Below are 25,103 nucleotides of genomic sequence, written 5' to 3'. Positions count from 1 at the left end.
TGAAACCACACTGCGAAGGCATGGTGGCGCAATGGTAGCACTGCTGCCTCGCAGTTAGGAGACCTGGATTCGCTTCCTGGGTCCTCCCTGCGAGGAGTTTGCATGTTCTCCCTGTGTCTGCGTGGGTTTCCTCCCACAGTCCAAAGACATGCAGGTTATTTGGATTGGCGATTCTAAATTGTCCCCAGTGTGTGTGTGTGTGCATGTGTGTTTGCCTGCGGTGGGCTGGCACCCTGCCCGGGGTTTGTTTCCTGCCTTGTGCCCTGTGTTAGCTGGGATTGGCTCCAGCAGACCCCCCATGACCCTGTAGTTAGCATATAGTGGGTTGGATTGTGGATGGATGGAAACACACTGCTGGAATCTCTTCTGTAATGATGCCAGAGTGACTCAGATAATCAAAAGGTGTACAATGATTTTAAAACACTGGAGAAAGTACACAAAAGAAAACACATAGTAGAAGTATATAAAGCCAAATGGACCTTCCTTCACCAGTGGCAGATTTTGTCATCTGCACTCTCCCTCTCACCTCCAGACTCTCTCTGCTTTCATATCTTGCCACAATGGACTTTCTTTATCCCCACTTCTGAGATCAAATCCAGATTCATAGACGGCCTGGACACCAAACTGTAAGTCCATCTAGCTGCATCTTGTGTCCCAGCCTCAGTGACCCTGTTTAGTTCTTAACAGTACCTTCCATGTTGCCTCCTTCTGGTTTAGAGATCATGTGCTGCCACCTAATGGTCAATAAGGAGAGTACTGCCTTCCTGACAGTTTTCCCCAGACTTATTCATAAACTAGCTGTGTAAGACCGTGCTGTAAAAAGCCTGGGGTCCTAGAAACTATTGAAATTGTCAGAAAAAAAAATGAAATGTAGAGATGTCAGGTAATTGAAAGGGACTACTCTGGGCGTCTCTCTTCTAGGAGGTTTCGTTTTGCTGACGTGCTCACCACATTTGTGTATAAGTGGCCAAGCGAATCTCTTCTTCTTCGAAGGTTTGATTTGCCGATGTGCTCTCTGTATTAGCAACTAAGCAGTCTCTTCTTCAGAGCTTTCATTTGCTGACGTGCTGGCCTCGCTCCACGTATCCTTGGAGGTGGAGCCCCACCCGCTCTACCTCTCACTTCCGGGCTGGACAGACAGACAGACACACACACACTTCCACACGTAGACGTTTATATATAAGATAAGCAGCACAGTCTCGCATTGCTTGTGCATTAGTGGCTAAGCAAGTCTCTCCTTCTTTGAAGGTTTGTTTTGCTGATGTGCTCGCCTCGCTTCTGTATTAGCAACTAAGCGAGTCTCTCTTTCTTCAGAGCTTTCATTTTGCTGACGTGCTGGCCTCGCTCACGTATCCTTGGAGGTGGAGCCCTTACCCCGACTCTACCTCTCACTTCCGGGCTGGACAGACAGACAGACACACACACACTTCCACACGTAGACGTTTATATATAAGATAAGCAGCACAGTCCAGCACTGTCACCCACATTATCTACTGGGTCACCTTCTATTAAGTGTCTAAAGGGAAATCTCCTCAGTTTCCCGCATGGACACCAGCCAAGGAGTAAACTACATATCATGGTAAGGCTACTAACAACTAGTACTGTATGTCCTCCCACAGTGGCAGGTACAAGGGCTGTCTTGTCACCAGAGTGTTCCTTCTTGCTGAGGTTTTCTGCAGGACCTTCCTCTTTTTATTACAGTACACAGTAAGTAGCAGTGTATTGGATTCACTGGGCAGACATTTCTAATCCTCCCACTGGACAAAATGGCAGGGCACATTCATTCATACATCCACACTCACCTATAAAGAGTCAGTTCAGAGTTAGAAAACAAATATGCACATCTTTGAAATGTGGAAAGGAAGCCATGCTGAAGTTGACAACACCACATTAGAACCTGTCCCGTTTTTATTCTTAAACATTAAAATCATCTGACATCATCACACATTTTTTATTTATTTATTTTTTATTTTTTGCAAATTGCTCAAAAAATTGGTTTATTACATACAGTAATTATCTATAAATGTTGTTTTGGTCTTTGCATGAGGCTCACTTGCCTCACCTTTTCACAGATCACCTGCCTCATAATCCAAGAAACAACCATATCCTGATGCCAAGGGAACTGAAAGTAACATCCCTGACCACCTCATGCATCCCTTAGCACATCATAGTGATAGAAGAAAGAATGAAGAAATACTCAGATTGTTGTTTTAAGACCTGCTTTTCTAATCTGCAGTGCACCTCTGAGTAAGTTGTCATCTGGATCAGAGAAATGCAATTGATGTGAGATCCAAAGACATCACTGACATATTTAATAGAGTATTCCTGTGGGTTCCAGGAGCAAATATCCTTGCAACAAAGGTGGAAGAGGCAACTGGTCAACCAATCTGTGGCAGCGATGTCTCATGGCCGCTCGAACCGCACATCTGGCCAGATGCATGAGAGTACGCGGTGTGTTACAGCAGACAGCAAAGAGGGACTCATAGAAATCCTGGTGTTGCTGTGAGAAAACAGTAATTTCTCATTATGATTTAAGTCAGACATAAGGTAAACAGAAAAGCAAGATTATTAACAAAATTACTTGCAGATACTTGTATATTTTGTTGTATATTATAATAAAAAAAAATAATCATTGCAAAAAAAACCTTTAGAACATTATAGAACAGTTTTGATGAGAACAGACCGTTTAACACAATAATGTTTGTCAACCCTAATCACCCAACTTCTCCAAAACGATATTAAGTCAGGGCTCAGAATTCTATATACCAGTGGTTCCCAAACTTTTTCGATTCTCGGCACCCTTGCTGAATCCAGGTTTTCCCAAGGTGCACCCCCCTCATCAAATTCTAATTTTCGAAATGGCCAATAATATTTAAGATCACAAAAACATGTAATTTAATGATCTAATTACAATTAGTGGGATTGTGTTGTAGCGGGTCTACAGTTACGAAAAATTGTCAGTCTCCATGGGCACAATCATGCAACCGCACGATCTCAGTTGCTTAATTGGCTTCCTGTGGTGCGCGATTGAGACTCTGTGCCCACAGAGCCATATAAGAATGGGCCAGCATAGAAGAAGAGGGAAAATAAAAAAAGAAACGAAAAGGAAAGGAAAGGAAAAAGGCTTGGAGAGTGAGAGTGCTGCATTGGCGCAAAAGAAAGAGGACCAGCCAGCCAGCCAGCATGAATGAGAGAAGTCAGTGCGATTCTATGTTCTACCTTGTAAGATGCTAGCAATTCATTGCTTGGTAATGATGCCTGCTTTTAAAAACTACCTTTTTGTTGATTTAACTCTTTTAACTTTCTGGTAAAGTAGTCACGAGATTTACTAACCATGCTGGGATGCTTGGTTTCTAAATGGAGTTTCAACTTATTTGGTAGCATGCACTCTGGTGCCAAACCTTTCATATACAGTACACACTGCTGCCTCTCTTCACCATTGACTTCTGTCAACGTGAAACCAAAGTCCAAATAACTGTCATCATATTTTCAATATTTGGGCTTCTTCACACTTTGGTTTACGTTGCCACTGGTTGACAGTGTCCCCACTTTATTTTGACTCTCACAATGCTTATTACTGTTTAGTAAAAATCGATACAATTTTAAAAATACATACGAGAAGAAATACTTCAAAAACTTCACTTGACTTAATCACAACAATATACAGTTGATACAATCTCCAAAAACGAATTCAACACTAAGACTGCGTGAAACCGGCAGCTATTTATATACGAACACAAAGTACCGAGAAAGTTCGACAAACTACTAAAACAATCGAGAAACTTAATTATTGTAGGGCGCCATCTAGTAACCATTTGAAGAGGCTCCCGTAAACAGTTATTACTAAGTGAGTTACTGGTTTGCACCAGGTCCGCCAGATGTCTCGTCCTACAACAATGAATTGAAAATGGCAATAACATTATGAAACTTTTGTAATATGTCGCAGCGCCCCTGTGAGGAGGAGCTGCGGCACACACTTTGGGAACCACTGCTATATACAATACATACGATTAAGCCTGAGTCAAACTGAGGGTGATGTGCAGTCATCCACTTTACAGTGTTACAGCCCAAATACTGTAACTCTCAGGGCAATATTCTGCCTCCATATAGTGGATGAAATAACACCATGCTGCAAAAAGTCATAAATATTTTTATACGTTGAGACAATTAATGGAAAATCTATGGTAATTCATCAGTAATCATGAGTATGTTGGAGCCTTCAATCAAAAACACAATAGCAAATGAAAAGCCATAAAGCCAGCTTTAGAACAAGTTTAAACTGAACCATTGCTCAAATTGAGTGATAGTAATGATAATGTGAATTGGTCATCAGGCGTTTTCATGGACAGAGAAATTGATGAATACAGCACTGCACAACCTAAAATCCATGATATGCCTGGTGACGCTTCACCGTGGTATTACACTAGCTGCATGGGGAAAAGGCAAAATGATACAATCAAGTGGAAGGACAAGAAAGACATTAGCTCCTAAGCAGTGTTCACAGTGCAGCAACTGTCAGTGTTCATGTCAGGGGAAATGTGGAATTCATTAAGCCTTGCCCTGTGGTAGCCTGCAATAACACAAAAGGGCACATCGCTTGAGCAGATCAGGCACTGTCATTCTGTCCTCTAATGTGCAAACAACAGAATAAAATATAAGAAAAGTCAATGGGGAAACACACTTCTACTGTCCCGATTGAGACGTTAGGCTGTGCTTTGGTGACTGTTACTAAACATGTCACACCAAGGATATGTACTAAATCTGCATCAGTACAGCAATGGACACTAGACATATAGGACCCTTGTTGCTGTATTTATGTTGACATATAGGTATTTACAAGTTTTTGTTACATGTAATAACATTTTTTCTTGTTCAAAATTTTTGGGTTAACATAGTAATCATTTTATATAAGTATTGGTCAAATTTATATACAAGCTGGCCCAGTCAACAGTAAATCATAAATTACTGGAGTGGTACTTAAATCTCGGTGTAGAACTGTCATCTGACTGAAAGAAATGAAGCAACCCGCAGTGCCTCCGGTGCTCACGGACGTTGGTGAAGGTGTTTGTTATGTGCACAGATGGTCTATACAACTGACACTTTAATCTAATTAAGGAAAATTTAAATGGGAAAAATTAACGAAAAAACAAAGGTTCATAGATAAAGTAATAATCTCTTTGAATTCCATTGGCCATCACACAAAGGAAGTAGCTGGTTTAGCTGTTAATGGAATTTGTTGTTTATTTACACAATTTATTCCTATTCTATTTTTTCTACATTAGTAAGGGCAGATCAGAAGAATGATTAATGGACTCAAATAACATTAGCATTCCCTCTATCATTATTAATTTTTATTACACAATCTTATTCAACTTGTCCTCTCTGTTTGTCTGGGTCAGATTTTGCAATCAATTTTTTACCCACTTTTACTGAATTGATTTCCTTCAAAATTTGCATGCATGCTGATCTCCAGTGACAATGCGATATTTCATCAGTTTTGATCTGGGATCCATACGTTAATTACGCCAAATTGAAATTTCTTATTTCCATATATTATACTTTTACTGATTACACACATATACTGTATGTGAAAAATTAGCGGTGTTGGCCAAGTGGTTAGCATGTTGGACTTTCAATCAATTGGTTGAAGGTTCAAGATCAATGTAGACAGATTAATTAAAAGAATATATTTTGATTAAATGATATTGACGTGGGCGGCACAGTGGCGCAGTGGGTAGTGCTGCTTCCTCGCAGTAAGGAGACCCGCGGGTTCGCTTCCCTCCATGTGTGGAGTTTGCATGTTCTCCTCGTGTCTGTGTGGGTTTCCTCCGGGTGCTCCGGTTTCCTTCCACAGTCCAAAGACATGCAGGTTAGGTGCATTTGCGATCCTAAATTGTCCCGTGTGTGTGTGGGCACCCTGCAGTGGGCTGGTGCCCTGCCCAGGGTTTGTTTCCTGCCTTGCGCCCTGTGTTGACTGAGTTTGACTCCAGCAGACCTCCGTGACCCTGTAGTTAGGAAATAGCGGGTTGGATAATGGATGGATGATATTGAAGTTTTGTCAAATTACTTCAAAATGACAGTTAAGCAGCATCGGTGAAGGGGTCAGTGTGTTGGACGTTCAATCAAGTGGTCGAAGGTTCGAGACCAATGTATACGAAATATTTTTTTCTTTAAATATTACCAATTTGTCATCATTTATATACAAATCTGATGAAATGCTCTTTTCAGTAATTTGGCAATATTGGCTCTGTAGACAAAGTGTTGGGCTTTTCTAAGAAAGATTGAAAGTTCGATTCTTCCGTAGACAAACGCACATTTCCAGTACCTCACATGTGTAAGGTGGATAAGATTTTCTGAAAAGAGAAATGAGCATGAATGAATGTTACATTTCATTTTAAGACTGCAGGTTCGATGCCACTCTGTTTCTAATGTAATTTCTGTCAAATCACCTTCCCACCCAAGACAAGGTTTCTGTAACACGGCGAGGATTGTGTAGCATTAGCGTGGATAAAATATATAAACATATAAAAGAAAGGGTTTTAAGTGTCACAATTTTATTCCAAAATACACTAAAAAGTAGAAAATTTTTTTTTTTTTTCTTGAACTAAGAATAAATTCAATTCAATTTAAATTTGTTAAACAATTTTAAAAAACTCAATCAACAAAAAATCAACTTTTCTATGGTGTATAATTTTCTTTCCATAGCTAAGCTGGTAAGAAAGGCAACTTTAACAAATCTATACATTTTAATTTAATTAAATGAATTCTTTTATGGACGCCCCACAATTTTATTTTTAGTCACATATAACCAACAAAAATCTTAGTACAAAAAAAAATTATTTTCTAGTGCAATTTTGAAAAAAAATGTGTCACTTAAAAATTCTTTTTTTATATATTTTTTTATTTCCTATATTTTTTCAATTTAAAATTTACTTTTTCACTATCACCAATCCTGTTTAACATCTACATTGAGAGAATAATTAAAGAAGCGCAGAGAATAAAATGAGTCAGGGATGAAAGTTGGAGGACGATGGACTGCATTTGTAAGAGTTGCACAAGATAAAGCAATAATATCAAACAATAAAGTAGAGACACTAATGAAAATTTTTAATTACACAGGCAAGATGTATGGAATGGAGATCAATATAAATAAAACAAAACTGACGTGTATATATATATATATATACAGTATGTAAGTATTGAGGGGAAGTCAAAAAGTAAAGGGATTTTTTAAATTTCTCTTTTCAGAGTTTGGTAACTCTGCTCGTATCCAGCGCTGAATGAGTGTAGTCGCCAACACTTCTATACAACGTGTAACTCTTATTCCCGCGTTATTCGTTGGAGTGTAGCAGACCGTTAAACATGACAGCTCCATTGTCGATCTGCACCAAGGAGTAAATGAGGGCAGTGATTCGCTTTTTGTTTGCGGAAGGTGTTAAACCTGCGGACATTATGCAAGCACAGTATGGTGACAACTGTTTATCGCGAAGCAAGATCTACGAATGGATAGAGCGTTTTAAACAGGGAAGAACTTCTTTATGTGACGAAGAAAGATCGGGCAGGCCATCATCGTCAACCACTGAGGACAATGTGATAGTCGTTGAGGCTATGGTGAAGGAAAACAGAAGAATCACAGTGGACAAAATCGCCAATACTTTACATATCAGTCATGGTTCAGCGTATTCCATCGTACAGGACAGGCTAAATTTTTGGAAAGTATGTGCAAGGTGGGTCCCGAAAGAATTGTCAGCACAGCATAAGGTGCAAAGGTTGGACATCGCTCATAAACATTTGGCCCGTTATTGTGGCGAGGGAGATGGATTTTTACAGCAAATCGTTACTGTAGATGAAACTTGGGTTCATCATCACAAACCGGAAAGTAAGGCTGTGAGCATGGTTTGGAAACTAAAGGAAGTGCTAAGGGAAAGAAGATTTGCAAGTGATGAAGAAGTCATTGATGCGGTGCAGAATTGGTTGCAGATGCAACCAAAAAACTTTTTTTCAGACGGGATCAAAAAACGTGTGAAACGTTGGGAAAAGTGCATTGAAGTCCAGGGAGGTTATGTAGAAAAATAAGGTATGTTTCACATTTCTATCATTAGAATAAATGCCCCTTTTCTCAAATGTCCCTTTACTTTTTGACTTCCCCTTGTATATATATATATATATATCTATACTAATAAAAGGCAAAGCCCTCACTCACTCACTCACTCACTCACTCACTCACTCACTCACTCACTCACTCACTGACTCATCACTAATTCTCCAACTTCCCGTGTGGGTGGAAGGCTGAAATTTGGCAGGTTCATTCCTTACAGCTTCCTTACAAAAGTTGGGCAGGTTTTATATCGAAATTCTACGCGTAATGGTCATAACTGGAAGCAGTTTTTCCCCATTTACTGTAATGGAGATGAGCTTCAACGCCGTGGGGGCGGAGTTTCGTGTGACATCATCACGCCTCCCCGTAATCACGCAGTACATAGAAAACCAGGAAGACCTCAAAAAGCGCTGAAGAAAACATGCATTATATAATTGAGAAGGCAGCGAAACAATAAGAAGCGAGCAAGTGACATATACAACCATATTCATGAGTTCTGCTACTTCGGAAACAAAGCGATGTAAACCTACACTTTAAATTAAGTTCATAGACAGGCTGCGCTGGCGTTTGTAATTTAGTGCCTGCCCATATAAGGCCGTCCGTCAGCGGCAATCAATAGCAAACTCCCACTAAATATTCACGGGTGAAGGACTGTGCTTATGGAGAGGAAGATGAGATGGTCAGGGTGGTGTTTGACACAAACTCAGCGAAACTGCGAGAGAAAGTTTTAAGTGCCAGGACTAAGGTAACATTAAATACAGCCATGGACATAGCACGAGATGGCACCAGCACAGCTGGGAACCTTCAATGCATGTACACCGAGCGGCTCACGTGAACTGACGTAGTGCACAGATAAAAGGCAACAGTTCCAAAAGCTGAACAAAACTGAATTACACAATTGAAAAGGCAGCAAAAATATGAAGCGCCTCATACATACAAGCATATTCATAAATCAAACTACTGCGAAAACAAAGCAGACGTTGGAAAAAGTCAATGTCCGCTAAAGGAAGACAGTGTAAAAAACCCGTGCATGCAGTGTGTCAGGTCTCAGATAAAGAAGAAGACGAGCTGTTTATTGATGCAGTAAGAAACGAATCGATGAATGAAACCTGTCATCTTTACAACGATTGACAAACACGGAATGTAACTTGAACACAACACATCCTACAAATACGAACCTGATTGAAAGAAATAATGATAATCAAATCCTTGATGACAGCAACACTCAGTAACACTCACAAAACAAATACTGTATATTGACAGTCATGTTACGTTATTTTTAAAATGTTCCCTTTTCTTTTTCTAGCTTTTTTAACACACTACTTCTCCGCTGCGATACGCGGGTATATATATACAGTGGTGTGAAAAACTATTTGCCCCCTTCCTGATTTCTTCTTCTTTTGCATGTTTGTCACACAAAATGTTTCTGATCATCAAACACATTTAACTATTAGTCAAATATAACACAAGTAAACACAAAATGCAGCTTTTAAATGATGTTTATTATTATTTAGGGAGAAAAAAAATCCAAACCTACATGGCCCTGTGTGAAAAAGTAATTGCCCCCTGAACCTAATAACTGGTTGGGCCACCCTTAGCAGCAATAACTGCAATCAAGCGTTTGCGATAACTTGCAATGAGTCTTTTACAGCTCTGGAGGAATTTTGGCCCACTCATCTTTGCAGAATTGTTGTAATTCAGCTCTATTTGAGGGTTTTCTAGCATGAAGCGCCTTTTTAAGGTCATGCCATAGCATCTCAATTGGATTCAGGTCAGGACTTTGACTAGGCCACTCCAAAGTCTTCATTTTGTTTTCTTCAGCCATTCAGAGGTGGATTTGCTGGTGTGTTTTGGGTCATTGTCCTGTTGCAGCACCAAGATCGCTTCAGCTTGAGTTGCGAACAGATGGCGGACATTCTCCTTCAGGATTTTTGGTAGACAGTAGAATTCATGGTTCCATCTATCACAGCAAGCCTTCCAGGTCCTGAAGCAGCAAAACAACCCCAGACCATCACACTACCACCACCATATTTTACTGTTGGTATGATGTTCTTTTTCTGAAATGCTGTGTTCCTTTTACGCCAGATGTAGCGGACATTTGCCTTCCAAAGAGTTCAACTTTTGTCTCATCGGTCCACAAGGTATTTTCCCAAAAGTCTTGGCAATCATTGAGATGTTTCTTAGCAAATTTGAGACAAGCCCTAATGTTCTTTTTACTTAACAGTGGTTTGCGTCTTGGAAATCTGCCATGCAGGCCGTTTTGCCCAGTCTCTTTCTTATGGTGGAGTCGTGAACACTGACCTTAATTGAGGCAAGTGAGGCCTGCAGTTCTTTAGACGTTGTCCTGGGGTCTTTTGTGACCTCTCGGATGAGTCGTCTCTGCACTCTTGGGGTCATTTTGGTCGGCCGGCCACTCCTGAGAAGGTTCACCACTGTTCCATGTTTTTGCCATTTGTGGATAATGGCTCTCACTGTGGTTTGCTTGAGTCCCAAAGCTTTAGAAATGGCTTTATAACCTGTATATATATGTATATATATATAACCCGATCTACATACTCGAATAATGGATACTTTATTAGCCATCAGTGATTGTTTTGGTAAAGCCATACTCAGTGTATTCATTAGATGAACGGTAAAAAGTAAGGGCAAGGGAGGATGACTTATTGAGGCATGCAGGCTGTAGTCTTGGCGTCAACTCTATCTGAATTGCGATCACATTTGAAAAATATATCTTTTCAAGTTCTATTTAGTCCATATGTGTCAAACTCAAGGGCGGGCCACATCCGCCCGGCGTGTAATTATATCCGCCCGCGAGATCATTTTATATACTGTATTATTGTTATTAAAGCCGGGTATATGAAGCGCTGGTAACACAATAAACTACAGATCCCATAATGCAGCGCTTCAGCTGCCTTGCCGAACAGTTACGCGTTAATCAAGTCTACCTTAAGATGCTGCAAGTTATTGCAAAGCTAGCTCACACGATGCTGAAGAGAAAAGTTGATTCTGAAAATAGAGCCTTTAAAACCGATGGGAGGCTGAGTATATGTTTACTGAACCCGTGTGTCTCATTTGTGGAGCTAATGTGGCTGTAATTACAGAATTTAATCTAAGACGGCACTATAAAACAAAACATCAGGGTAACCTGAAAGACCTGAATGCAATGCAGAAGATACAGAAAGCAGAAGAATTAAATAAGAATCTGACACTTCAGCGGACGTTTTACCGTGCACAATCACAAAGTGATTTCAATTGAGCTGCTTTTATGGGAGACACAACCACTTGCCCCACTTTCCCTATTACCAAGTAATGTTAAACCAAGTCGTCACTACGGTGTTCCCAAATCGCACTTTGCTGATAAACTGGCGCACTGAGTTTGCACGGCGCTTTGGTGACTTTGAAGAACAAAAAGTTCGTCTACATGCGGCTCGAACCTTGTGCATGTTTGGTAGCACATATCTGTGTGAGAAGCTCTTCTCAGTGATAAAGACTAACAAAACAGCACACAGGAGTCGCCTCACTGATGAGCACCTGCAATCCATCCTGAGAATCTCCACAACACAGAACCTCACACCAAACAGAAACGAACCTGTGCCAAAAAGATGCCAGGCGTCCAGCTCTAAAATGACATATGAGCAAAGACAACTGAATGATTTGATTTGTTATTGCTGAAAGGAACACATTTTATTTATATTTCCAGGTTTTGTTATGCAGCATGTTCATATTTGAATTTGTATAATTTTGACAGGATATATTTTTATGGAGAGCAAAATCTTTTGGGATATTTAAAATCTAAGTTTATTTTTATAAAATATAAAATTACATAAGAGTAAAGAAATTTGAATGTTTTTTCTTTTAATGTTTACTTTATTTCTAACTTGTATAATTTAGACAGGATATATTTTTATGGAGAGCAAAATATTATAAGTTGTTTAAGGTTTGAGTTGATTTATTCAGGAATAATATGACAACAACACTATATACAATATATATATAGCAAAAATACCCGCGCTTCGCAGCGATGTCATGTGTTAAAGAAGTTATGAAAAAGAAAAGGAAACATTTTAAAAATAATGTAACATGATTGTCAAAGTAATTGTTTTGTGTATTTGGTTGCAGCGTCACAAAGTTGTTTTCGGTAGCTGCATCAGAAAATGTACCACGACGTCTGCCACGCCTCCTTTTTACTGTTTTCTCACAGCTTGGATTGCTGCTGTCATATATATATACACACACACACACACACACACACATACACACATACATACATATATATATATAATATACATATATATATATACATACATATCTTCATATCTACATATCTATATACATATCTACACACACAAATTATATATATGTGTGTATGTGTGTGTGTGTGTGTGTATATATATATATATATAATCTAGATAGGGTGTGTGTGTATATATATATATATATACACATACATACATATATATACACATACATATACTTGTGTGTATGTTTGTATGTGTCTATATGTGTGTGTATAGCTTTGGTCACTGAGTGCAAGGGAAAAATAATGAAATATAGTCTATAAGTTATTAAACAGTAAAACATTAACGTTTTAAGAAGTACAGGTACATTGAGCACTACTGGAGTGGATTGGGTAAACTACATTTTAAAGACTGTGTAACACAACAGGTAAGTAACTAACAGCAGCTAAAATGTATATGGATCATCTCTCAGTAGTAGATCCCTTTTGAAAGGCGCTACACGACGGCTGTGGTATAGAAATTACATTTTCTATGTGAACGTTCAAATTTGTGCCTCTGGTAATGTGCCTTACCGGCATTTAAAGAAAATTAGTTTTGTGTCCTCTGCAGTGTTAAGAGAGAAAGGCTTTGGTTTGGGATAAAAGGAAAAAGGTGTAAAGAAAGGAAAGTTGCCTTTTTCTTTTATATAGTATAGAGATGTGTTCGCTGGCGTTATGATCGCCTTTTGGGACAGTCGCGTGGGTCTTGTGTAGACTGGTGAGACGTCCCGCCATTAATCGGCTGTGATGGCACTGTCAGTCCTCCACTCGTATGCGTGTGTTCATAATCCGAGCTGAGGACCTGATAATCGTATACATGCAAAAGAAAGTGTGAATCGCCTTAATATTATTTTGCCGTGGTGTAGAAAAGGGGTCCCGTGTTTGCACTTGTCTGGGCTATAGCGCAGGGGGAGGATGAAAAATTAAAAGTGCTCACTTTGACTTAAGGCAGAAGCGCAGTCAGCGTCTCAAAGGCGGCACAGCTATGCACGCGCTGGCTGCTCGACTTTTGCTGGGCAGGAGACCCCTTTGTACACACGCTCATGATATCAAAAGTCTCAGCTCTTTGGAGGTAATTCATATATATATATAGCAAAATACCCGCGCCAGCGGAGAAGTAGTGTGTTAAAGAAGTAATGAAAAGAAAAGGAAACATTTTAATAATAACGTAACATGATTGACATTGTCATGAGTGTTGCTGTCATATATATTCCTGCCTAAATAAGTCACCTCGCTCTTACTTTTTACCGTTCATTTAATCATGGCTAGTGGCGGAAAAATTATAAAATGGAAGGAGGATGGCTTTACCAAAACAATTATTGATGGCTTAATCGATTATTCATAAAGCTTGAATTGGTGATCTGTTTTTCTGTGTTAACCTCATATTTTTCATACTTCTTCTCAAACTAAGGTGGTGCGAGGGTAAAATGAATCGGGATGCGCTGATCAATGTAATCGTGTACCAGGAAATCATGCATTGACAAAAGCTCCCTTTGCTTGTAATGCAAAGTGTGATTAAATGCATTATTTTTCAACGCGTTATGGAGCACATGCATTGAAGCTTCTCAGCTGTGCTTGTGCTAAGAAAAGGAAAGATTTTAAAAATAGCGTAACACGATTGTCAATGTGACCTTTTGTAAGTAGTGCCTGGAGGATTCAGTGTGTTGAAACTCTAGAGACAGCGTGTGTATTAACTTGTGGATTTTTCTGTGAGTATTTGGTGGCAGTGTGACAAGTTGCTTGGATGACGGCGTTAGCGGAGCTCAGCTCAGAGCGAAATGAGGTGGGAGGGAGATGATGACGTGACTCCCCACCCGCCTTAACTGTCAATCCCCACAAACACAGTCTCGGAATTTGCATAAGCACACCCCTTCACCTACAATTTTAACTTAGTTACAAAGTGATCAAAACTCTCGTTTATATCCTGCGTCCTCTCATTAAACTTGTATCCCGCATTACCTGTGGGCATGTGAAACGCCAGTGGTAGCCTGTCTATGAACTTAATTTAAAGTTTAGGTTTACACCTTGCTTTCTTTCCGAGGTAGCAGCACTCATGAATATGGTAGTATATGCCACTCGCTCGCTTCTTATTGTTTCGCTGCCTTCTCAATTATATAATGCATGTTTTCTTAAGCGCTTTTTGGAGGTCTTCCTGGTTTTCTACGTACTGCGTTGACAGTCAGTTCACGTGATTACATGGGAGGCGTGATGATGTCACACGAAACTCCGCCCCCCACGTCTTTGCAGCTCAACTCCATTACAGTTAATGGAGAAAAATACCTTCCAGTTATGACCATTAGGCGTAGAATTTTGAAATGAAACCTGCCCAACTTTTGTAAGTAAGCTGTAAGGAATGAGCCTGCCAAATTTCAGCCTTCTACCTACACTGGAAGTTGGAGAATTAGTGATGAGTCAGTGAGTGAGTGAGTGAGTGAGTGAGTGAGTGAGTGAGTGAGTGAGTGAGTGAGGGCTTTGCCTTTTATTAGTATAGATAGTATCGTTCTATCTGTTCCCTCAATTATATGGGATTTGCTATAGGATTCTCAACAGCAGTGCCAATATTTGCAGTGTTCCATCTGTTGGAATGAAAAATGCAGTACATTTTATTACTTACATGCATTACAATATACAGTACATTCCAATTTATGGTGTATCGCAAACATTAGAGCTGAATATGCCCACCATGATGTAACTGCCAGATGAATAGAAATCAACTTATATTATATGGATTGGATAAGATGAGATAAAATTTCTTCAGAAAAAATATATATGTTGTCATACACGCGTGTTTAGGAAACAACTAAAGGGCTCAAATACATGTAATTCCACTCCGGACCAGGGGGTGGCAAAGTGCACTAATTCTCTCTCTCGATCTCTTACAGACCATTCTAGGGAAATCCTGCCCGGCTCTGGGGCAGCCAACGACATCACTTCTGGTTCCGGTCCTGATGACATCACTTCCTGTAATGGCCTTTAAAGCCGCCATCGTGTTAGTATTGAGTGTTGAGTTTTGCAGCTGGGAACAATTATATGGGTGGCTGCCCCAAACCTTTGCAATGTCTTGTGGTCTTTATTCTTACAATGTATACATAGAAAAGCTAGTTATATATTAAGTCTTGTATATTAAAGCAATAAGTAATTAAAGAAAAATGAATTGTTAAAGTTCTTAGATCTTTATGTGGGGCAGTATTTGTGTTATTTTCATTGTCCTCACAATGCAAATCATCAATGTAATGTGCCTTTTATTCATCGATTTTTTAATCCACTTATCCTGTACTGGATCTCAAGAATTGGTGTGGTGTACTGGCAACACAGGCCACAACATGGGAACACACCCTGGGTAAGGTGCCAGCTTTTTTCAAGGCACACTCATGCATACCACCACACTCACACATCCTGGGCCAGTTCTGAGTCACCTGTTACCCTAACAAACGTCTTTGGGATGTGACAGGAGTCATTGTATTTTTCTAAATGCAGTTTTTATCATAACATTTTAAATTCTACCCTCTGTCCAATTTTTGACCCTTTTGGTATATGATTCTTGCCATTTACTTATCTGCTTAAAGCAGGCAGACTATACAGTATAGTTTAAAATTGTATTTCTACCTTTGTTTAATTCCTCAAGATTTATTTCTTTAATCAGATTGCTCTAACTACATAGATTTTTTTCAGACATGCCATTTCTGACCATTTTTGTCCACTTTTTGTTACAGGGCAGAGGTATATGGCTTAAGAACATTAGAACAATTTTGAAAGAACAGATCATTTGGCCCAACAAAGCTTGTCAATGCTATTCACTGGATTTCTTCAAAATAACACATGTCGAGTTTTGAAGATCCATCCATTCCTTAAACTAAACTACATGGTAACTTATTCAAGGGCTCATGGACAAGAGAGCAGCTTGCAGTGGTCACAGGGTTGATGCTGTGCCAGGCCAGTAACCAGCAAGTCAAGTTCTTGATCCAGTCCATCTACTTTACTGAGCGTTATGCTAGGTGTAGCATGTAGAGTACGCCTGATCTCTTGACAGTGATGCCCTTTTGTGTCTAGTCTGGAAATGCACTTTTTGTGCACCTCGTCCCTTAGGTATCTACCTCCACAAAGGGACATTAAATAGGTTATAGGGCTATGTTGACAAAGAAGTAAGGGAGAGGAATACATTTTGTAGGGAAGCAAACCATTCATTGCTCCTCAATGCTCCACCATATTTTTGGGAGACTTAGCTTCATTGCTTTGCACTGTAATCATGTATGTCGATCAAGCATTATCTGACCAGAATGTAACATCTTCAAAGAGCATTCTAAATAATTTGAAAAGTACCTACCTCAAAAACGTCACTGGGTATAGCTAGCTTCCACTTTCGTGTGGCCTTTATATGCTCATATGAATTTACCATTACTTCAATCGCCCTCGGATAACAGTGGCATGCTTGCAGAACCTATTTTGAAGTGAGATAGTGTTGTTACTTTCCTTGATTTGAGTTTGGTCTCTGAGATTTGACTTCTTCAGCATCATTCATCCTGGAGATAAATAAAAGGGTTCTTGAAATTGGAAAAACAAGGTGATTTCACTCTTAGTAACTGCTCTGACGCATACGTGACCAAGGACAGAACCCCAGAGTTTGCAGCAGACACACAATTACCCTAAACATCTGAGCCAGAGAAGATCTCCTGTAGCTTGGGCAGTGAGCATGTCTGTTATCTTTAGGTACAAGGCCATCACTACTGTAAAAAATGAAGAAAGGCCTTGTATGCAATTATAATATGTAGTTTGCATCTTTTAAAAAGTATGCTTAAAAATTCAGTTAAAACAAGGTTTGCCTGTAAAGAAAGACAGCATTCAGGAAACAGGGGCAACACAGACATTAATCCCAACAAACTCAAATGAAGCAGATTGCTAGGCGACAAATTAAAAATACATGTTAAGTTGTGCTTATGATAAACTTCTTTTCACCATAGCCACATGCTTATGAGATTAGTTTCTTAGCCTGGCCTGCCTATATTTAGCAAATGAATACTAACTTAAGGGCTCTATACTATACATAGTTAAAGCACATTTAAAGAATTTCAAATATACTAGATAATTTTACCTTATGAAACTGTGGGGGATAAATTCTTGCAGCACCATGGTTGAGCAGTAACTGGTAACAGAGTTCAGGTACACCTGCTGGTCTGACTGAGGTCACCTTCAGAAGGTACTGTATGGGAGCACATCCATTGATGTCCATCGTGTTTGCTTCTGCTCCAGCCTCTAGCAGCATCTGAATGAGGATATGATCACAGTTCCAGGCTGCCTTATGAAGAGCAGTCTTGAAATCTTCTTCCCGTAAATTGACATTAGCTTTATAATCCAGCAGCATGCGGCAGATGAGATGGTGATCAGTGCTGTACTCTTGTTCCTTATAGTTCAGTGCCCAGAATGCTGCAGTAATTAGTGGAGTCTCCATGTGTCCATTGGCGCTGTCAACATTGGCGCCATGAGTAACATACATTGATAGAAGCTCTGGTATGCCAAAGCGTGCTGCCGTATGCAGTGGTGTATCCGCATCCCTGTTGTCACTGTGGATGTCCAGTTTTGCACCTGTCAAAAGCATTTAGATAAATTAGGTTATACAGGGTTTAAAGTACAAGTAAAGGAGGTGTGAGAAAGAGCAACATAATGTAAGAATTTTTAGACATTCTGAATAAAGTAGACCACTTTTTTGTAAGCTAGTCATAATTTTGTCATGCTGCCCCATAATTAATGCTAATAAACCCCTCTAAGTGAGGCAGAGCACAAAAGTATTAACTCTTTCAGGGCTTATGTCGACTTCTGTCAAAAGGAGGAGTTGACAATAGTAGTCAACTGTAAACTGTGACAAAGCCAACCGTTATGTTTTAGTTGGACTCTCATTGCCAGAAGGAAAGTTAGATTCATTGGTTTGACTGAGATTTCCTGCGCTCGCTTGAGTAGCAAGGCACAAACAACGGCAAAAATGGCACTGACATCTGGCGAGGGATCAAAGCGAATGCGTAAAGCAAAATACGTTTTGCCAGTTATCTCTGAACTGGACTATGACTTGTCAGACTCAGATTTTGATACAAGTGAATGAAAATGAATGTGAGGTTCCAGCTTCAGCTGAATGGTCCCCAGCTAATTGTTTTAACTGGCAATGTCCGCCAGGGAGGACTGCCACTTACCAATGATAAGAGGTAGAAACCAGATTGCATTGCACTGCGACTGTGTCCCAGCCATGCAAAGACAGCCTGGCAGCAAGCCTGCCACATATTCTTGGCAAACTGGGAGCCACAGCATGCAGCAACAGACATTTTATGTTAATTTCTGTGTGAAATCATTGCTTTTCAGAAACTATGTTTTTTTGGAAAAAATATTCAACCCTCAAGGAATGTAAGTGCGCTTGCCACAACATAACGCAAAGAAATGGATTGTGGGAAACACCGCTCAAGTACTCGGTATAAGTGTATTCAGCACTGATTACACCAACAGGTTGGTGTCAGGCTTTGGTTTCCCCCGTGTTTGACTTGTTTTGTCTCATCTGATTTTAATCTTTTCTTGCTAAACTGAATCAGCACATTTTCCGTAACAAAGGAAGAACATTTTGGATTACATTTACACAAATATCTGTGATACTTACAAGGCTAAGCCTCTCCCCTGCTTTTGCTGTGTCAGACCATATTTTTGTTCCTGCTTCATGCAAAAATATAAAATACTGAAATAAGTGAAATTAGGAGAAGATGGTAGAGAATAAGTTTTCCAGCATCGCTTCAATTGTCCAGACCAGAATATATACATTAACAATATTATCATTAAGTAGCTGCTGCCTTGGGGACTTCAGAACTACAACGAACATCAACAATTAATAGGTGGTAAATTGCTTCAGTAAAAAGTCAAAACCATAATGCGGCAATATTTGAGCAAAGTCACGACAGCTGTAACCACTGGTGCCCCTTTGCAACACATTTTATATCTCTGATTTGAATCGAACCACACACACACAAACGGGTGACCAGTCTACTGTTTACTGATGAAGTGATTACATCTCAAAGAAAGGTGTACTTTCTTAAAGCTGCAGGTCCAGACGGCATCCTCATCCATAACTCAAACCACATGATGATCAGCTAGCAAACATCTTCAGTATGTTCAGACTCAAACTGTAGTCACCAACTGCTTTAAAGTAACCACCATTCTTCCAGAGCAATAAGAATCTACAATCACCGAGTGACGACTGAACTGTGACAGACACTCAGTCGTTATGAATTGTTTCAAGTGCTTGGTCTTGGTTCAAATCAAGGGCACAAAGCCAATGGACTTGTATCACTTTGCTTAAGGTGCAAATAGATCAATGATAGATGCAGTTTTCAGAACCATACTGTGCATGCGCCACAATCCCATCCTGACAAAAGAAACATTTATGTGAGAATACAGTTTATTTAGCTTCCGCCTCGATATTGCACATAATCATCCCACTGAGGTTAATAGCAAAACTGAAGACCCTGGGACTAAACACCTGCCTCTGTAACTATGACCCATGGCTTCCTGACTCGTAGCGCCCAGATTATATGCCTTGAAGAATGTGCATCTGATAGTCTTGGTGTGAACATAAGGGCACACTAGGGTTATTTTCTGTGTTTTGTAAATTAATAATTTTAGGGTAACATAGCATTCATCTGAAAGAAATAGCATAAAGGCTTAATAAATGTCAGAAACCTGTTCAGGCACACCAGGAAACCATGTAAAGGTCATGTAAACAACAAAATGTACACTGAAATATAAGAATTGGTTTAGGAAAAATACTGAGATGGTCAAGAAAATAATGTATTAGAAGAAAGGCTGATGCCATATACAAAATGTCCTGAGAGATGACTAAGAGATGAACAGATGTCCCATAAACGAGAATGGACAGTTGTTATATGCACAGAAATTTCAAAGGTGGTGGCACAACTCAAAGGTATAGGAAAAACCAGAATATAATATAAGAGAGTTTTATTTTATATAAATCATTTGGGTGTAAACCAATGAACCAACCAGAGTAAAATGTATGCATTGATTGACACTGCATGTAAATTTAAAAGTTTATAAAATGAACCTCTGTTCTTTGTTTGACCATTCTGTAATGGACTGCTTTTGACGAATGCTCCCTCCAAGGCATTTTGCTGAGGATTAATTAAAAGATAACAATGAACAGCTTTTCTCCTGCCTGACTACTGAATTGTCCTGTTAGAGGACGTTTCTTTCTTTAATAAGATGTTAAATTTCAACCACAGTTTATGCATGTTTGGTTGTCAAGCCTAACACAAACTCTTCTGTCAAGTCTGCAGAGGGACACACTGGTAGAGGTTCGGATTACAAAACAATGATGAGACAATCTACACACTTCTTACTGAGTGATGTAATGACAACAGTCTGTCCTTGAACATCAGCAAAACCAGAGAGCTGATTGTCGCCTTCAGGAGGCCTCATGCAATCATCTTCTCCTTGATACTAAGTGGATCACCATGAAAAGGAGTAAGTAGCTTTAAGTGCTAAGGGGGCACATATTACTGAGGACCTCTCCTTATCCCACTATATAGCTTTTTAAGAAGGTTGAAGAAAGTGAATTTGTTTCCAAACATCTTTACTGGTATGTACAAAAGTACAGCTGACAGGAAACTGACTAGCTATATTACAGTCTAGTATGGCAACAACGTGTTTTGGATCATTGTTTCCTGCAAGTCATTGTTAAAATGGCTTAATTTGTCACTAAAGCCGTACTCCCGTTCATACGGAATATTTACAATAGGACATGTTTAAATAAAGCCATTTCTATCATAACAGGCCCAACACATTAGAGCAGCAATCTTCATTTTATATCATCACTGTTTCTATGCTTTTCCATTTTCTATAGTCATTTTATTTTAATCATATTTTGTTGCTTGCTCTGGTATATCTAACACCATCCATGTAAGCCTTGGGGGTAAACTAACATGCTGAAGCAGGTTATGGGTCTGAGGTGGTGCAGATTTTAAAATGAGGAAAATGTATTCAGGCTCATTGAGAATGAGTGTGTGCAGTAGCGTAACCATGTGGCCTGAGAATGTTTAATGAGGAAATTGCCTAATCACATTTACACATGAATTCGTGATCAGTTCAGCCAGTTTCCTCATTGATGCTCTGCGGATAATTTAGAAAGGAAGGGATCAAACAAGAAAGAATGGAAGAAAAACTTAAGGGAGTAAAATCAAGAGAGACAGTTTGGAGCAGAAAGAGTGGACTGGCTGTGTGCACCAGTGTGGTAGACTGGAGGCAAGACAATTGGTGGCTCTGCAAGGGAGTATGGGGATCCAGGGGTGAGTTGCTCCCACTGTGGAGACCAGCCTCGACACAGACAGGCAGAGACCGATGGTTTAAAACACCACACACGTTTATTCTCCATTGTGCAGTTCACAGCCCACAACCCAGTGCCCTTGCAGCCCACACCTTCAAGTCCCTCAAGCCACCTCCACTCCTTTCCTCCGAGTTCTGTCCTCTTCCACCCGACTCCAGCTACTGAATGGTGGGAGGTGGCCCCTTTTAAGTCCACCTGGCCGTTCTCCAGGTGCCTCCTGATGAGCTTCTGGTGGCACTTTTTGGTGTGGCAGGGCAGAAGTACCACACGAGCACCCAGAAGCACTCTGGGTGTCCTTGGTTTTCCTTCCGCCAGCACTTCCGGGTGTGGCAGAAGTGATGACGTCCAGGGCTTCTCAAGCGTTCGGGTGCCCACTGGTGGTGACCATGGGCCCCTATAGGGTTGACCTTCAATGCTTCGTTCCCATGGCCCCCATACCAACCAGGGTGGCTGCCCTCTCGTGGCCTAGAAGAGGTGTAGTCCCTCTCCCGGTCCTTCCAGGCGTCCCGGCTGGGTACCGCCCTCAGCCACTCGCCACACCACTAAGCAATTTGGAGGAGCAGGATTGACCGAGTGCACCAAGGTCCTTCTGGATTGAAGGGAGGTGGCAGGGTGGTGGAGACCAGTTCTGAGCAATCCAGCACTGACTGGCTGATATGGCTGGGATAAGAGTCAGGTTGGGGACCGCACTTGCTGGTGCCTTCGTCCCACTGCAAAGACCCAATGAGTGAGCTGAGGAGGCAGAAAGGAGAGAGAGTGAGAGAGACAGAAAGACAGGCACATAGGCTTACAGAAGAATGAAGGGTGAGAGAAATCGATTTTATATCTGGTATGTTATAATTGATTTATGTGTTTATTAATGATGATTTCCACAAGTTTTGCACTGACTTTTATGGATTATTTATTTATTGATGAAATTTGAACTGACTTCACTACACTTTATTGGACATTTGATTGTTTAAATAAAACTTCATGATTGTTTGTTATGTGGCCGCATTGCCCCGTCATCCCGGTGATGACTATCAATGTTCAGGTGCAAGAAAGGGTGATGCAAACTGTAAGCAAACTACGCGTCACACCTAAGTGGAGAGATCAGAATTATAGAGTACTGGTGAAACTCACAGATGTTTGGGGTCAAATTTCAGTGGTACAGCTATAGGCTTCCCAAGTCACCTTGCCTCATTTATCATTAGTTATACAAGAAAAATCAGTTGTATTTCCAAATATGTTTCCTTTTCGCTGTCATCTACAGTATTGCCATTAAATACTATCAGAAAGGAAATTGCCAAAGGAAGTGTCCTATTAAGGTGGGTGTACACTTTGTGAATTTCTCAAAGTTTATACATTGGGAGTTCAGTTGCCTTCTCACACTTAGACTCATTTGTACTTACAGCTGATCAGAGGAAGGCATGTACTCTGTGATTTTGTGGATTCACAAATGGTTGCAGGCCATTAGAACAATCTCAAATGAGACTGTGTGGCAAAAACCATTAGACAAGGCTCACTGTATAAGTGTAGTTTGACACTGTGAAGAATGATGAGGTATTTTGCTGTATTTCTGTTTTTATAGTAGGGTAACAGTAACTGATCTCTTTATCAGTATTCACTTATTTAGCCTCTACTGTGTCTTATGACAACGTTTCTCAATATTTCTTCTTTCTCTGAAGAAATAATACAATAGATGGTTCCCTTGCCACAAATTGATTAATCTGGCCTCCTTCCTGTTCATCTATGTAGCATTAACATGGTGTTGCTCTTGACTTTTTAATAAAGACTGATGTGCAGGATCAGCTTGCATGACCATTCACAGCTGACAAACTTAAGCCAACTGCACCAGATTTTTTTTTATATGTCAAAAAACTATTGGGGGACCGTAGGCCACTTGGGTTAGGTTCGAACATATCTCATGCCCTGAAAGTAGCAACATTACAATGTTTAAAAGGTTTCTTGAAATTTCTTGAAAAACCACTTGGTTGCTCACAATACATTAAAATTGCATAGTGCACACCCATCCTTATCCTACATTGGATCAAAAATCCAAGCATTGATTTGTAAAGATGCAAAAAAGCATAACTGAAGTAATTCAGGGCACCTAAGCACAAGCAAACCTTTGAATAAGAGTGCACAAGTGCAGTACTGAAGGACCAGAATGGCTAGAGGGGTTGGCAACCTTTCAGCAGTGTTGTGCCAATCCTATGTTACAATGTTATTCCGCGTGCTGACATAATTCTACCAATTTTGTTATATATTTTATCAAAATTGGTCTGGTTATATATAATAGGCTGCAAAAGTATATACTTTTGAAGCCCATTATAACTGGATCTTATATTATTTGTCATTCAACATTTTAAAATACATAGGATCATATGTGAAAAGAATGTTTTGTCAATTTTTTTTATAACTGCATTCAGTGGCTTTACTTTTGGTTCCAATAATTTGACTAAAATAAGTAGTTTGTTTCTTAAAGCCAGAAGCAGCCCTTTTTATAGCTTTGTTTTTCTCATCAGAGTTTTTAAACGTGGACTGATGTTTAGTTTGATAACGACTTTGTACACTTGATGTATGACACACAACACTTTCACAGAATAACAGACACACACACAACATCATCCTTTTGTTGTACAAATCCATATTCATTCGTCAAAGAGTCTTGAAATGAGCGAACATCAAGTTTTGGTCTACTATGGATCATTTTAGGGCAGTACACTACTTAATAATAACAAGAGGCTTGTTTTAACGTATCACGGCCTGCACTGGACACATGGTTTTCCTTTACTGTGAGTCACATGCTCAAAACGTGGGTGTGGGACACGGAGCGTGAACACATGCGCTGTAATTAAAATAATATATTTTTTACTATATTTCAATTCAATCAGAGTGCCATTGAAAATTGTTCCACGTGCCACACATAGGTGCTATAGGTTGCCAACCCCTGTTCTAAATAATTTTCTTAATTAGAAGCCAATCCTTGTAAATAACAAATCTTGATATTTAATTTTACGGCTTGTTTTCACTCTGCCAGGTCAGGTTATTCTTAAATTGTAGATGTTTTATATTGTAGATATTTCCGGCCTAAGGATATGAACCAAATGATTTGTGGCTGGGGACAAATTAGTAATTCTCACTCTCCTGTTTCTTCAATTTAATTCCAAATACTTTGTTAAAACAGATTTACAGTTCATGGTGTAAATAGCCCCATACTAAGTGGTGAGCTGCTGGTTCCAGTAACTTTGAACTTTTTCCTTTACATTGGCATAGAGATGCTCTCTCTGCAGAATGAAGTACAAGACCAGTCCAACCAAAAGCACATTTAACTTCCAATAATGTAACATTCTTATCTTTAGTATGCTGCCAAGCTGGAAAGG

At 39.8% G+C, this 25,103-nt stretch overlaps 1 protein-coding gene across 1 annotated transcript in view; it reads right to left on the bottom strand.

The window, feature by feature from the left end:
- Nucleotides 1–1,926: 1,926 nt before the first annotated feature.
- Nucleotides 1,927–25,103, bottom strand: part of asb4 (ankyrin repeat and SOCS box containing 4) — a 38,826-nt gene continuing 15,649 nt past the window's right edge. Inside the window, exons 3-5 of the mRNA XM_039737598.1 lie at nucleotides 17,464–17,954; nucleotides 16,699–16,812; nucleotides 1,927–2,500 (exon numbers count right to left, since the gene is read on the bottom strand). Coding sequence (XP_039593532.1) covers nucleotides 2,312–2,500; nucleotides 16,699–16,812; nucleotides 17,464–17,954 — 794 coding nt within the window. The 3' untranslated portion in view covers nucleotides 1,927–2,311. The remainder of the gene's footprint in view (nucleotides 2,501–16,698; nucleotides 16,813–17,463; nucleotides 17,955–25,103) is intronic.

This window comes from Polypterus senegalus, chromosome 15 (genome assembly GCF_016835505.1).
Source record: "Polypterus senegalus isolate Bchr_013 chromosome 15, ASM1683550v1, whole genome shotgun sequence".
In the NCBI taxonomy this organism is placed as follows: domain Eukaryota; kingdom Metazoa; phylum Chordata; class Cladistia; order Polypteriformes; family Polypteridae; genus Polypterus; species Polypterus senegalus.
Note: the sequence above shows the minus strand (reverse complement) of the source record. Positions and strands in the feature narration are given on the sequence as shown.